Source organism: Pelobates fuscus, chromosome 3 (assembly GCF_036172605.1).
Source record: "Pelobates fuscus isolate aPelFus1 chromosome 3, aPelFus1.pri, whole genome shotgun sequence".
Taxonomy (NCBI): Eukaryota; Metazoa; Chordata; class Amphibia; order Anura; family Pelobatidae; genus Pelobates; species Pelobates fuscus.
In genome coordinates this window covers 156,207,754-156,220,985 of record NC_086319.1, presented here as the reverse complement: position 1 = coordinate 156,220,985, position 13,232 = coordinate 156,207,754, and the positions used below count along the sequence as shown (strand labels likewise).

The 13,232-nt window shown below is 39.4% G+C and overlaps 1 protein-coding gene across 3 annotated transcripts in view; it reads left to right on the top strand.

The window, feature by feature from the left end:
* Positions 1 to 5,059: 5,059 nt before the first annotated feature.
* SLC13A4 (solute carrier family 13 member 4) overlaps positions 5,060 to 13,232 on the top strand; it is a 155,315-nt gene continuing 147,142 nt past the window's right edge. For all 3 annotated transcript variants that reach the window (XM_063447568.1, XM_063447569.1, XM_063447567.1), the window contains exon 1: positions 5,060 to 5,196. In XM_063447568.1, coding sequence (XP_063303638.1) covers positions 5,098 to 5,196 — 99 coding nt within the window. In that variant the 5' untranslated portion in view covers positions 5,060 to 5,097. The remainder of the gene's footprint in view (positions 5,197 to 13,232) is intronic.

Sequence of the window (13,232 nt, the reverse complement as noted above, 5' to 3'; positions counted from 1 at the left end):
CGGACCTTGCTGTTGTATACAGTGTAGAGGGAGCCCTGAGAGTGATCTTCCATCCCCAGCAGCAGCAGGGACTCTTCTCTCTCTAGCCACGAGAGCGTTACCACAGTTTGCCATGGCAACGCTCTGGCATGCAGTACGTGCTGCGCGGAGCATTGCCATGGCAACCCGTGGTAACGCTCTTGCGGCTCGGGGGAGAAAAATGCCTGCTGCTGGGGATACAAAGCAGCCCTGGAAAAAAAATCTATGCCAGCCCCATAAGTCACTGCGTCATGTATTGTCACATGTAAAACGTACGGCTATGTACTTATATTCGGGTCGGCTTATACTAGAGTATATACGGTATTACCACAAACATACAACACCACGGACACACACTGCATGCCCTTTATTAACACAGTCATACACAGCATTACTCAGGTTATACATGCATATTTAAATATCACTAATAACTTCAGGCTGGGCATATGCTGGACTTTCTCACCTCAATACTGTGCATGTAGAGAATAAAAAAAAGAAATATTGAAAATGATCTACACATTGTGTTAACAAATCCGTAAATAATGATGTCACCTGTGGCTTGATATGAAAATTTACTGGTATTTATGTGCAAAATTAAAATAAGATTGTGAATACCGCCTTTTGCTTGAGGGGGGGCTAACCCGTAGTCACGCCCACAAAGTTAAGTAGTGAATACCGCCTCTTGCGTGATAGATCTAACGAAAAAAACTGTTGATCTTACCTGATCTAACGAATATCTACCAAAATCCATTAAAAAAAAAAAAAAAATTTCAGTTGAGGGGGGGCCAGCCCCCCCTAATTATATATGCAATATCTCAGTAATTAGACTAGATCTAACAAAAATTTTGCCTGATCAAACCTGATCTAACGTAGAGCTATCATAATCAACAACATTTTGTACAAATTTTTGTTGAGGGGGGGCTGGCTACGGGTTAGCCCCCCCTGACAATGATTGTTAATATCGCATATTTTAGAGTAGATCTAACAAAAAAAATCGTTGATCAAACCTGATCTAACAAAGATCTAACAAATGGAATAAAGTTTTGATCAAATTCTCAAAATGGGGGGGCTAACCCGGGGGTGGTAAAGTAGAGGGGCTCTGCAAGAGTGCAGCGTCCCTCTCTCTATCAGTTAGTTTCAAAAGCATTCACCTCCCAATCAGCGTGTTCGGGATGTCCGAATGCAAGTGTTGATCGGGAAGGCTGAAGAGAACCATGAGTTGGTACTTCCCGAACTACGTGTGCAGCGCACTTAGGAAGGTCAAAGCAGCACATTGATCAGGTAAGTACAACAAGAATGATAAAATGTATTCAACTGACTGTAATATTTATAGTTTTCAGAAGAGAAGGGAGTGCCCATGTATGATGAAAAAAATCATGCAAAAATGTCATGCCGTATGTATAAAATGGAGGACAGAAAAGAAATGGGGGATAATTTAAAACTATAAAATATCAGTTAGAATGCCTGGATAGGAGTAGAGGTTGTATTAATTTGCTTGCAGTTTCTAACAGTTCCATTTAACATGTTAATATAGTGCCCATTATTGGAACTCACTAGCACTTTGTAACATTAGCCTTTAACATCTTACTATTGGGGGGATTCTCCTTTTTGTTCAATAGAAATCAGCACTTTTGAAAAAAAAAATTACCTTAATACACCCACCTGGTTGTCAATCAAACATCTAGTTCTCTTACTTCTTAGCAGGCAATTGCCCAGAGCACTTGCTTTGCATAGCCTTCTTATTGAGATGCATTGGGAAGTCTGTGATTGGACAGCCACAGAAATTCTGGTCTGAGTTAGAAGGGGATGGCTTGCAAAAGCTGCAACAAGAGATCTGCAGTTTTTACAAGCTGTTTTAAGATATACCCCCATGAAAAAAAAGAAAAACATAACTGAATGCATGCAAGTGATCGTTGGTGGTATATCTACTAAACAGTGATATGTGTGTTTATTTCATTTGCCCAGTGGAATGTGCCGTTAACCCCTTCCCGCCGTTATGGTATTCTATGCCGTCCCGCATGTAATGGACTTAAAAGCTGTTGCAGTGGCATAGAACACCATAACAGCTTTTGGCCCCAGCAGCTCCAGGATACTCAGCTTCCCAGTGATCTGCTTCTGGGGGGAATGCCTGACTGCGCATCAGGCCCCTGTGGGCCATGTGATCACACTCACAGTGCAAAAATCCCTGGGACTGTGAGACCGAAATTGCTACTGTCCTGCTAAATTCAGGATAGTTGGAAGGATTTGGTTTTGGTGCTGGGTATCCACCTTAAAATTATTTGGCAGACATTCATAAGAACTGCAACCATTGTCTCACCAATCAACTCTAGAAGTTATGGTTTTTGGATTGTCCCTTTAAGTATTACAGTAAGTCTAAAACTAAGCCTGTGCTTTTTTTTTTTTTAAGGCGTTGATAAGATGGGGTCAGCGAGTTCTTATTTGACATAATATTCCATTCATCTCTGCTTAAAGGCAAAAAAATGTAAATCCAAACCATATGCTTTCTAACCAAGCAAGTAAACTGCTCTTTTTTTAACCGTTGCTAAGAAAACATTAAACTCAGGAGGTGCTCTTATGAAATTAAGATATATATATATATATATATATATATATATATATACACACACATATACATACACACAGTGCCTTGCAAAAGTATTCACCCCCTTGACTTTTTACCTATTTTGTTACATTACAGCCTCAAGTTCAATGTTTTATTAATCTGAATTTTATGTGATGGATCAGAACACAATAGTCTAAATGGGTGAAGTGAAATGAGAAAAAAATATACATAAAACAATTTTTTTTAGAAATAGAAAACAGAAAATTGGCATGTGTGTATGTATTCACCCCCTTTGTTATGAAGCCCATAAAAACCTCTGGTGCAACCAGTTACCTTCAGAAGTCACATCATTGGTGAAATTATGTCCACCTGTGTGCAATCTAAGTGTCACATGATCTGTCATTACATATACACACTTTATTTGAAAGGGCCCAGAGGCTGCAACACCTAAGAAAGAGGCACCACTAACCAAACACTGTCATGAATACCAAGGAACTCTACAAACAAGTAAGGGACAATGTTGTTGAGAAGTACAAGTCAGGGTTAGGTTATAAAAAATATCCAAATCTTTGATGATCCCCAAGAGCACCATCAAATCTATCATAACCAAATGGAAAGAATGGCACAACAGCAAACCTGCCAAGAGACGGCCGCCCACCAAAACTCACGGACCGGGCAAGGAGGGCATTAATCAGAGAGACAGCACAGAGACCTAAGGTAACCCTGGAGGAGCTGCAGAGTTCCACAGCAGAGACTGGAGTATCTGTACATAGGATGACAATAAGCAGTACGCTCCATAGAGTTGGGCTTTATGGCAGAGTGGCCATTACTTTCAGCAAAAAACAAAAGGGCACATTTTGAGTTTGCGAAAGGGCATGTGGGAGACTCCCAAAATGTATGGAGAAAGGTGCTCTGGTCTGATGAGACTAAAACTGAACTTTTCGGCCATCGAAGAAAAAGCTATGTCTGGCGCAAACCCAACACATCACATCTAGAACACCATCCTCACAGTGAAACATGATGGTGGCAGCATCATGCTGTGGGGATGTTTTTCAGAGTTGAGGGAAAGATGGATGGTGCTAAATACAGGGATATTCTTGAGCAAAACCTGTATGACCCCAAACACACTACTAAAGCAACACTTGAAAGGGAAACATGTAAATGTGTTGGAATGGCCTAGTCAAAGCCCAGACCTCAATCCAATAGAAAATCTGAGGTCAGACTTAAAGATTGCTGTTCACAAGCACAAACCATCCAACTTGAAGGAGTTGGAGCAATTTTGCAAGGAGGAATGGTCAAAAATCCCAGTGGTAAGATGTGGCAAGCTCATAGAGACTTATCCAAAGCGACTTGGAGCAGTGATTGCCGCAAAAGGTGGCTCTACAAAGTATTGACTTTAGGGGGGTGAATAGTTATGCACATTGAATTTTTCTGTTATTTTGTCCTATTTGTTGTTTGCTTCACAATAAAAAAAAAAAAAAAAAAAATCTTCAAAGTTGTGGGCATATTCTGTAAATTAAGTTATGCAAATCCTCAAACAATCCATGTTAATTCCAGGTTGTGAGGCAACAAAACACGACAGATGCCAAGGGGGGTGAATACATTTGCAAGGCACTGTATATAACCTAATCTAGGCAAAATAATGGGGGTTTAGTTACAGTATACAATCATAGCCTGCCACAACGTCAATGAACCCCATTCTTGGCAGGTCCTACTCTGACAGCCTAATGTCTGCTGTTATGAAATTAACCCACTTACTTGGGAGGGAAATCCATCTGGGGCTCTCTGCAGTACAAGGCTAAATAGGGCCCTGGAATGAGGCCCCTGTGACAGGGAGGACTCCCAAATATATATATATATATGAAACCAGGGGGCTGCACTCACCTGAACATGCATAAATGGGGTGCTGCTAGGGCCTATGTAAACAATACACAAGATCCAGCACACTCACTCATCCACTAAACAGCAACTTCAAAGCTCACAGATTATATTAGTTTTTTTTTTTAGTTATTTCAAAACACCTAATCTATGCAAAATATTGGGCATTTATTTTAGTTACAGTAAATGATCATGCATTGCATAAGCATGCAACAATGTCAATGTACCCCATATATATATATATATATATATATATATATATATATATATATATAATTATTTAAATTATTGGTATTCAGCAGCAACATGTATTTACACAGCATTTAGACAGTATACCCATTATAAAGTGCACTTTTTTCTACATTAGCATTAGAGGGCATTTAAAAACAAGAGTTTATATTTATTACTGAAAAAGTGCAATCGATTTTAATCCTTGAGAATGGTATCCTTGGAAATATTTCTAGCTAAGAACAAGCTAACAGGTTCTACCTAAATCACTGTTTAAATGAGGGGGGTGGCATGGTCAAGGATTAATGAGCGTCATAAGATTTTAGATTTGCAAAAGAGATTTCTCTAGTAGACACAACAAGGAGAGGACAAGAGCTTAACATACAGCCTGTGCCTTGGGACTGGTCAGAATGGCATTATGGACCCAGCTTTCCAGATCCAAAAACCTTGTACTGGCGGTTACTATCCCTTTGCTTCTGCTGCCTCTACCATTGTGGCATCCTAGCAGTGTAAGTACAAAGAGGTATTTTCATAGAAGTTTATAGAAGCTATTCCAAGATGTGACAAAGCAAATATAAAAGAATTAGCCCACAATAGGATTTCTATTTTAACCTTTTTAAACTTTATAGTGCTCCATTAACCTCTCCCTAACTACGATATAATGGCTTGTCAATATTCAACAGTCATATAAGTAACATATGAAGGTCATTTGGGTAGGAGCCTCAATGAAAAGCTTGGGGCACTAACAAAGTAGTTTGCAAGTGCCTTCAATTGGCAACCGATGGTTGGAAGTCAATTTTTAGGTTTAGTTATATGGTTATGTCTACAAAGATGTTCTTCTAGTTTTAGATAAAATTGAAATATGTATGTATTAAAGCTGTATACAGAAAAAAAAACTGCCTTCATTTAGATGACTCTGTACATGATTACATTTCAGTATATTTTTATAGCTTGACTCTAAAAATTCTCTCAACAGGAAAAACAATATTGCTTGTGTCTTTTTAAGTAAATATGTTATTTAATTGGCAAGTTTATATATCCATGGAAATTCTTACAAATAAAATTAACTAGAGGCTAATTTTTGTACTACTAAATGATTGTTAGTGGTGGAATGTTGGACTCTTTGCTGTTGAAGGACATTTTGTCCTATATTATTATCCCTTTATAAAGGGGACATGAAGAATAATTGTGGACTAAAATGTGTAAAAAAAAAAATAGTTATCACTGTGGAAACCAACTTATTTCTACTAAGTGCCCATGTTATAGAATTTTTCTCTGGAATTTGTTATATATATATATATATATATTTGTCTCTATAAAAATCTACAGTCCTTAGGCATGCCAATAATAATAATGGAGAAAGGCAATACCATTCAGATAGCTTTACTAGAATGATAGATTGCAAACTGTATTCTCTATAATTAATGTATTTGGAAAAAGAGGTATTGCACATATTGCTTCCCACCAAACCTGGGGTAAACTGCTCCCCTCCACAATAAAAGAGCTGTGCTTGCAGCTAGAGATGTCCCGAACAGTTCGCTGGCGAATAGTTCCTGGCGAACATAGCTTGTTCGCGTTCACCACGGATGGCGAACATATGCGATGTTTGGTCCGCCCCCTATTCGTCATCATTGAGTAAACTTTGACCCTGTACCTCACAGTCAGCAGACACATTCCAGCCAATCAGCAGCAGACCCTCCCTCCTAGACTCTCCCACCTCCTGGACAGCATCCATTTTAGATTCATTCGGAAGCTGCATTCTTTTTTTTTTGTATTTTTTTTTTAGACAGAAGTGTGTTATATTTGAGCATGCTAGGCTGAACGTGCGTATATCATGGCTAGTTGCACTGAGGGTATGAGTATATAGCAGTACATTGTTGTGAAAGATGGCTGTCATGTTTAGGGTGTAGCTTGCACGTTATCAACTGTGTATTTATATCAGCAGCTCCACCACTTGTTATAAATCAAGTGTGAGTTGCCCCATGAGATGAGACTAGTGAATAACATAATACATGAACAGTTAATGTAAAGGCATGTAAGGAACTACAACAATAAACTCTTTAGGAGGTGAAATAATGACATGTTTAAACGCTTGCTACTTTACGATTAGCTAATGTGCAGAGAGCAGTTCATGTGATCACAGGCATGGTGTGGAGGATCGGCTATAATGGGACATGCTTGGCAGGCTGCTGTTTACGGCTTGTGCTCATCCGATCCCTTCTGGGTGCCAGGTGCAGACCCTGGGAGTCCCTGATACCTGTAACAACAAAGGCAAGTCTCTGGCTGAGTGCCGGATTCGTGGCTTGAGGTGGTGGAAGCTTGTTTTGTCGGGTGGTCGGATCTGTCCTGGTGGTGCTTCACGTCCGATGCGGGATTGTGGTGGCTTAAGGTGGAGGCGAGTGCTTGACGTGGGGCAGGCTCTGCATTTCTGTTTGTGCCTCCGGTCCCGTCTTCGACGCCTTTTGCGTTGGTGGATTTTAATGGGGACTGCTTCGCTTAGCTGTGGTGGAGCTTGTTGGGGCTGTGGTGGAGCTTGTTGGGGCTTCCTGCTTGTTATTTGCTTCCAAAATTGATTAACCCCTTAACGCCGTTACGGCGTTCCATGCCGTCGCGCTTTAAATGGGCTTTAAAGCCGTTGCGGCGGCATGGAACGCCGTAACGGTTTAAGCCCCCAGGAGCCAGCAACTACTCACCTCCGCCGCGATCCTCTTCTGGGGGTCTGCCTGAGAGCCCAGGCAGCCCCCCTCCGGCAAATGAGGCCCCCGGGGGCCATGTGATCGCTCTCAAAGAGCGATCACATGGCCCCCTATAGCTGGCTATGGATCTGCCAGCAGGGGGACTGTTTGAAATATCAGACAGTCCCCCTGCTGGTAGGAGGTGTAAAAAAAATAAAATAAACATGTTTAAAAATAAATTAAATATATTTTAATATATATATAATATGTATATATATTATATATATAATATATATACATATTATATATATGTAACGTCATGCAACGTGTATTTTAATATTAATATAAGTATATAAATTAATATTAAAATACACTTAGAATGACGTTACATATATATAATATGTATATATATTATATATATAATAGATGTACATATATATATTATATATAAATACGTATAATTAAAATAATAAATAAATAAAATAATAAAATAAATAAATAAAATATTGAAACAAAATTTAATATAAATTATATATGCATATGTAATTTCATTCTAACTGTATTTTGTTATTAATATATATATATCGGTAACAAAATACACTTAGAATGACATTCTATATATATCTATCGTTGTATAAAATACAAATAACCGCAAATATATATATATAGATAAATACATATAATTACAGAAAAGATTACATTAGTATACACGTAGAATTTAAATACCTATAAATGCATATATATTAAAATTCTACGTGTATATTTAAATAATCTTTTAACGTAATTATGTGATTTGATTAATTAAAATTTGATTGACATGCCTGACAACACAGGGAGAAAGTGCAGAGAATTTAATTCGCAAGCACTATATTTGACCCTGTAACTCTCCAAGACACCATAAAACCTGTACATAGGGGGTACTGTTTTACTCGGGAGACTTCACTGAACTCAAATATTAGTGTTTCAAACTGGTAAATTGTATTACAACAATGATATTTTAAGTAAAAGTGACGTTTTTCGCATTTTTTACAAACGAACGGCACTTTTATGGTCTATATTATTGTTGTAATATGTTTTACGGTTTTAAAACACTAATATTTGTGTTTAGTGAAGTCTCCCGAGAATAACAGTACCCCCCATGTACAGGTTTTATGGTGTTTTGGAAAGTTAGAGAGTCACATATAAGGCTTGCATTTCATTTTTTTCACATTGAAATTTGCCAGATTGGTTATGTTGCCTTTGAGAGCGTATGGTAGCCCAGGAATGAGAATTACCCCCATGATGGCATACCATTTGCAAAAGTAGACAACCCGAGGTATTGCAAGTGGGGTATGTCCAGTCTTTCTTAGTAGCCACTTAGTCACAAACACTGGCCAAATATTCGTTTTTTGCTTTTTTCACACAAAAACAAATATGAACGCTAATTTTGGCCAGTGTTTGTGACTAAGTGGCTACTAAAAAAGACTAAACATACCCCACTTTCAATACCTTGGCTTGACTAATTTTTCAAATGGTATGCCATTATGGGGGTAATTCTCTTTCCTGGGCTACCACACCGTCTCAAAGGTAACATTACTAATCTGGAAAATTTCAATTTGAAAATGGAACGTTCTATATTTGACCCTGTAACTTTCCAAAACACCATAAAACCTGTTAATGGGGGGTACTGTTGTACTCGTGAGACATCGCTGATTACAAATATGCGCATTTTTTTGCAGTAAAACCTAACAGTATTATGACATTCACAGCTAAAATGGCAGACGGAAATACAAATTTAAAAAAAAAATCTTATTTTCTCACCTTTTTTTTTATTTTATTCATAATAAATTATGTTCCATATATGAATAGTTAATGATAGATTAAAGCCCTGTTTCTCCTGAACAAAATGATATATAATAAGTGTGGGTGCATATAATTTGAAAGAGGGGAACTACGGTTGAACAGACATATAGCGCAAATTCCAGTTTTTGTTTACATTTTGTTTTGATCAGAACGTGCACTATTGACTCCGTCCTGAAGGGGTTAAAGAGTCTGTCCAGCTTAGACTCAATATCCTACCATGCTTTGCTGGTACCAGGAGGACACGCAGCTGCCGCCATATTGGGAGAGTCGCAGATGAGTATGTCAGCCTGGGCGGCTGGAGTCTGTGCGTCCATGAGTGATGCGCAACCATTATTGCCAGAGGATGTAGATAACAGGGATATGTCTCAGTCAGGCAGCATTACACACATGGACGTACGGTGTGGTGATGATGATGTTGTACCCGCTGCCGCTTCCTTTGCTGAGTTGTCTAGGTCAAAAAAGTCTAGATTATCTCATCTTTATTAAGATGAATGAGGGATGGATCCCGAAGGGACTGACAGTGGGCGATACATTCGACTAAAAAAGGCCTGATGAGGGGGACGTAACAAGGATTAAACTGATAAGAATAGTACTACTTAACACACCACTCCTATCTGGTGGCACATTAGATTGCACGCGCAGTGCCCCAAATTTGAAGTAGGAGGACCGACCAAGCATCTTTTTCCATCTCCCGGTTCCTAAAATCGATGCCATATACACGTCCCTTGATAGGGGACGTAACAGGGATTAAACTGATAGGAATAGTACTACTTAACACACCTTATAATAACGCAGAGAGAGGCAATGCAGAGAGAGGAGTCTGAAGAAGAGGAGTCAGAGGAGGAAGGTAGCTTTGAGGAGGTGGAAGACCAAACACAGCAGGCGTCCCAGGGGTCTTGGGTGTTGTACGTGGCTGGGTGGAGGAAGAGACCTTCAATGACATCAGTGAGGACAAGGAATGGGACATGGCTAGCTTGGTATCCAACCTTGTGCAAATGGGGAGTTTGTGGTTGTGCAAATGGACTGTTTGAGGTTGTTTGCTGTGCGTTAAACGGGGAGTTTGGTCTGTCACTGTTAAGCGGGCGTAACCCTTACACTACCTGATCGATACAACATCATACCTGATGTTTTAAAGCACGTTATTCCAAACAGTTTAGAAATGTTAGGTGATTTATGCCCTTTATGGATTAAAACCAGACTGCATCAACTATGTAATTTTCCTATGGTAATTTTCCTATGAGTTTTGCTATGGATCCCCCTCCGGCATGCCACAGTCCAGGTGTTAGTCCCCTTGAAACAACTTTTCCATCACTATTGTGGCCAGAAAGAGTCCCTGTGGGTTTTAAAATTCGCCTGCCTATTGAAGTCTATGGCGGTTCTCCCGATTCGCCCGTTCGCGAACATTTGCGGAAGTTCGCGTTCGCCGTTTGCGAATGGAAAATTTTATGTTCGCGACATCTCTACTTGCAGCATTTCCTCATTTGAGGAAACGATTTTCACATTTAAGTCCATAAAAAGTTAAGAATGCTCTTAGCCTATGCTGTTAACCTGTTGTTGCTAACATGTTTTGATATGTTAGTAAAATATTCCTGTGAGGTTCATATTTCGTCTAAAAGAAATATTTCATCTCAATGTTCTGTCCATCAATATACCATAGACATGGAGATTCATTCAAGTCTGACTTGCAGTTTGCCTGAATCTGGGCTGATCGGGTCGAATTCCTAAACTCTGAGATGAAATGTACCTGAATTTCAGTTTGTGATTTTTAATTCTGCCCTGGCACACGCACACACACAAAAAAAAGGATAATCAATTAAAAAAATTCTGATCTGTGAATCAAATGGTGGAAAAATACTTTTATCAGTGTGCTAAATGTATACATAAGATTATATGATGTATATATTTTGCGGTACACTGATTGGCCCATTTTGTGCCATTTTGGCTCATCTGATTCAACTGATTCAGTTTTTGAATCAGATTTTTCGTGTTGACATTCTGCTGAGCTGAATAGAAATTCAGGCACCCTGCAAAATGTTCTGTTTTTGCCATGCACAAATCTATTACAGCATTGCATCTTTCCTTTCTTTTACGTGTTCAGCAATTCTGTAAATTATTTGATACATTTCCACGTATGTTTATATTTAACCTTCTAAGCATTACATAATATTTCCTAGCATGTGCCACAGTCCCATTTGACTGTTCATTTTCCGAATTGTTAAATATTTGGGGAATTTCTACTACTAGAATAATGAGTTTCACATCTTGCAAGTTGGCAGGTATAGTCAAAATTGCTGAAATATTCAGTAAATTGGGTTGACTTGCAAGTCTTCAGTGAATTGGGTTGACTATCCCCATCTTAGCAATTTAGGTTTAAATCTAGCAAATCCTTTTTCAAATTGCCACAACTCACTGTTTTATACTTCCCAATTGTCTCACAGGTTCAGCAGGTCCATTTTGAATTGGGGGTTCCTAAATCTGGGGAAATCGGGGAAATGTCCTCAATCAGTGCAGTACGAGCTCTTCATCAGGAGGGATCTGTGCATGGTCTGCCGTGAGTTGGTCTGGCTAGAGTGCCTGTTAGGCTGCCATGCCCACATGGCAGACTGGCACACCCCCTTGCTGCTGTAAAAGCAGCAAAAATGCTTGTGGATTCCTAATAAAAGTTATATTTTGGGAGTTTGTGAGCACCATATTGTGTCTTGATCCTTGTCATTGCAACACGATCACTATGAGAGACATGCCATTCCCACTTTATGGGCAGGCCCACAAACTATTGATACCTCCTTCTGGTCCCCCCACCTACCTGATTCTATAAGCCCATATTGTTATAAGGAGGTGTAAGTTTAGTGTGAATAATGCCATTTATGTTCTGTATAAACAGCTTTCAATGTGAAATATATTCACTCCTATTATAAATTTTTAATTTAATTTTTTTATAACCTGATAACTATAGCGTAATAGTTTGTAGATTTAAATGAAAAATCAACAGTGCTGTGTACCGGCATAAATAAACCACAGCACAAAACTTTTAATTAACAGAGCGTTAATTAACCAATCCACCAATCAGAGAGTTATGAGTCAACTTACACAGCGTGGGAAAATTCCAAAGAACTTTCCCACGCTGTGTAAAATGACAGAGAGCACTCTGATTGGTGGATTTCAAACCAGTCAATGAAAGTGCTGTGGCAGGTAAATGTAGAGACTTACCTGTCAGTCTCTTCTTTTACCTGTCAGAGCACTCTGATTGGATGGCTTAAACCCACCAATCAGAGTGCTCTGAGCCTAATTGCAGGGCGGGGCAAGGCTTTATAAGCCTTCCCCTGCCCTGCAGAGCTCAGTCTGCGTCGAGCCCTCCATGGGTGAAGATGGAGATTATTTTTTTTGCACTCTTTTTTTTTATAATTGCGTCGGTTATTTTGGATTTTTATTTGGCCTTTTTTGGGGCTGAAAAAATAAGATTTTAGAAGAAAGAAAACATCGAATGGTAAGTTTTTTTTTTTGTTTGTTTTTTTACAGGTTCTTAGTTAAAGCGGCACTGTCATGCCGAATCCCGTTTTTTTTTTAACCCCCCTCCCGCCTCCACTACATCCAATCGACCCCCTAGTCACCCCCAAATGCCCCTAAGCCCCCCACATTACCTCTTTTTCATTCTTTATCTTCTGCCCCGATCTTTATTCAGGGCGCCGCCATCTTTGTGTGGGTAGGTGAAGTCCCTGTGGGACACGTCATCTACCCACACTACACAGACTGTGAGATTCCCGCACATGCCCAGTGAAACACCTGGACATGCGAACGGGAATTTCACCTATTCATTCATTCATCAGACAGACGAATGAATGAATAGAAAAAATCAGATGAACAAACTAACACTGTGTATCAGTGTTAGTTTGTTCGTTCAGTTTATTACAAGGAGGGAGCTACCGGCGTGCAGCTCCCTCCTTGTAATATGTAAAGACAGAAGCGGTGGGGAGCTGTGCTCCCCACCACTTCATAAGCCCCCCAGGTCCCCCCTCACTCTATGGGGGTCA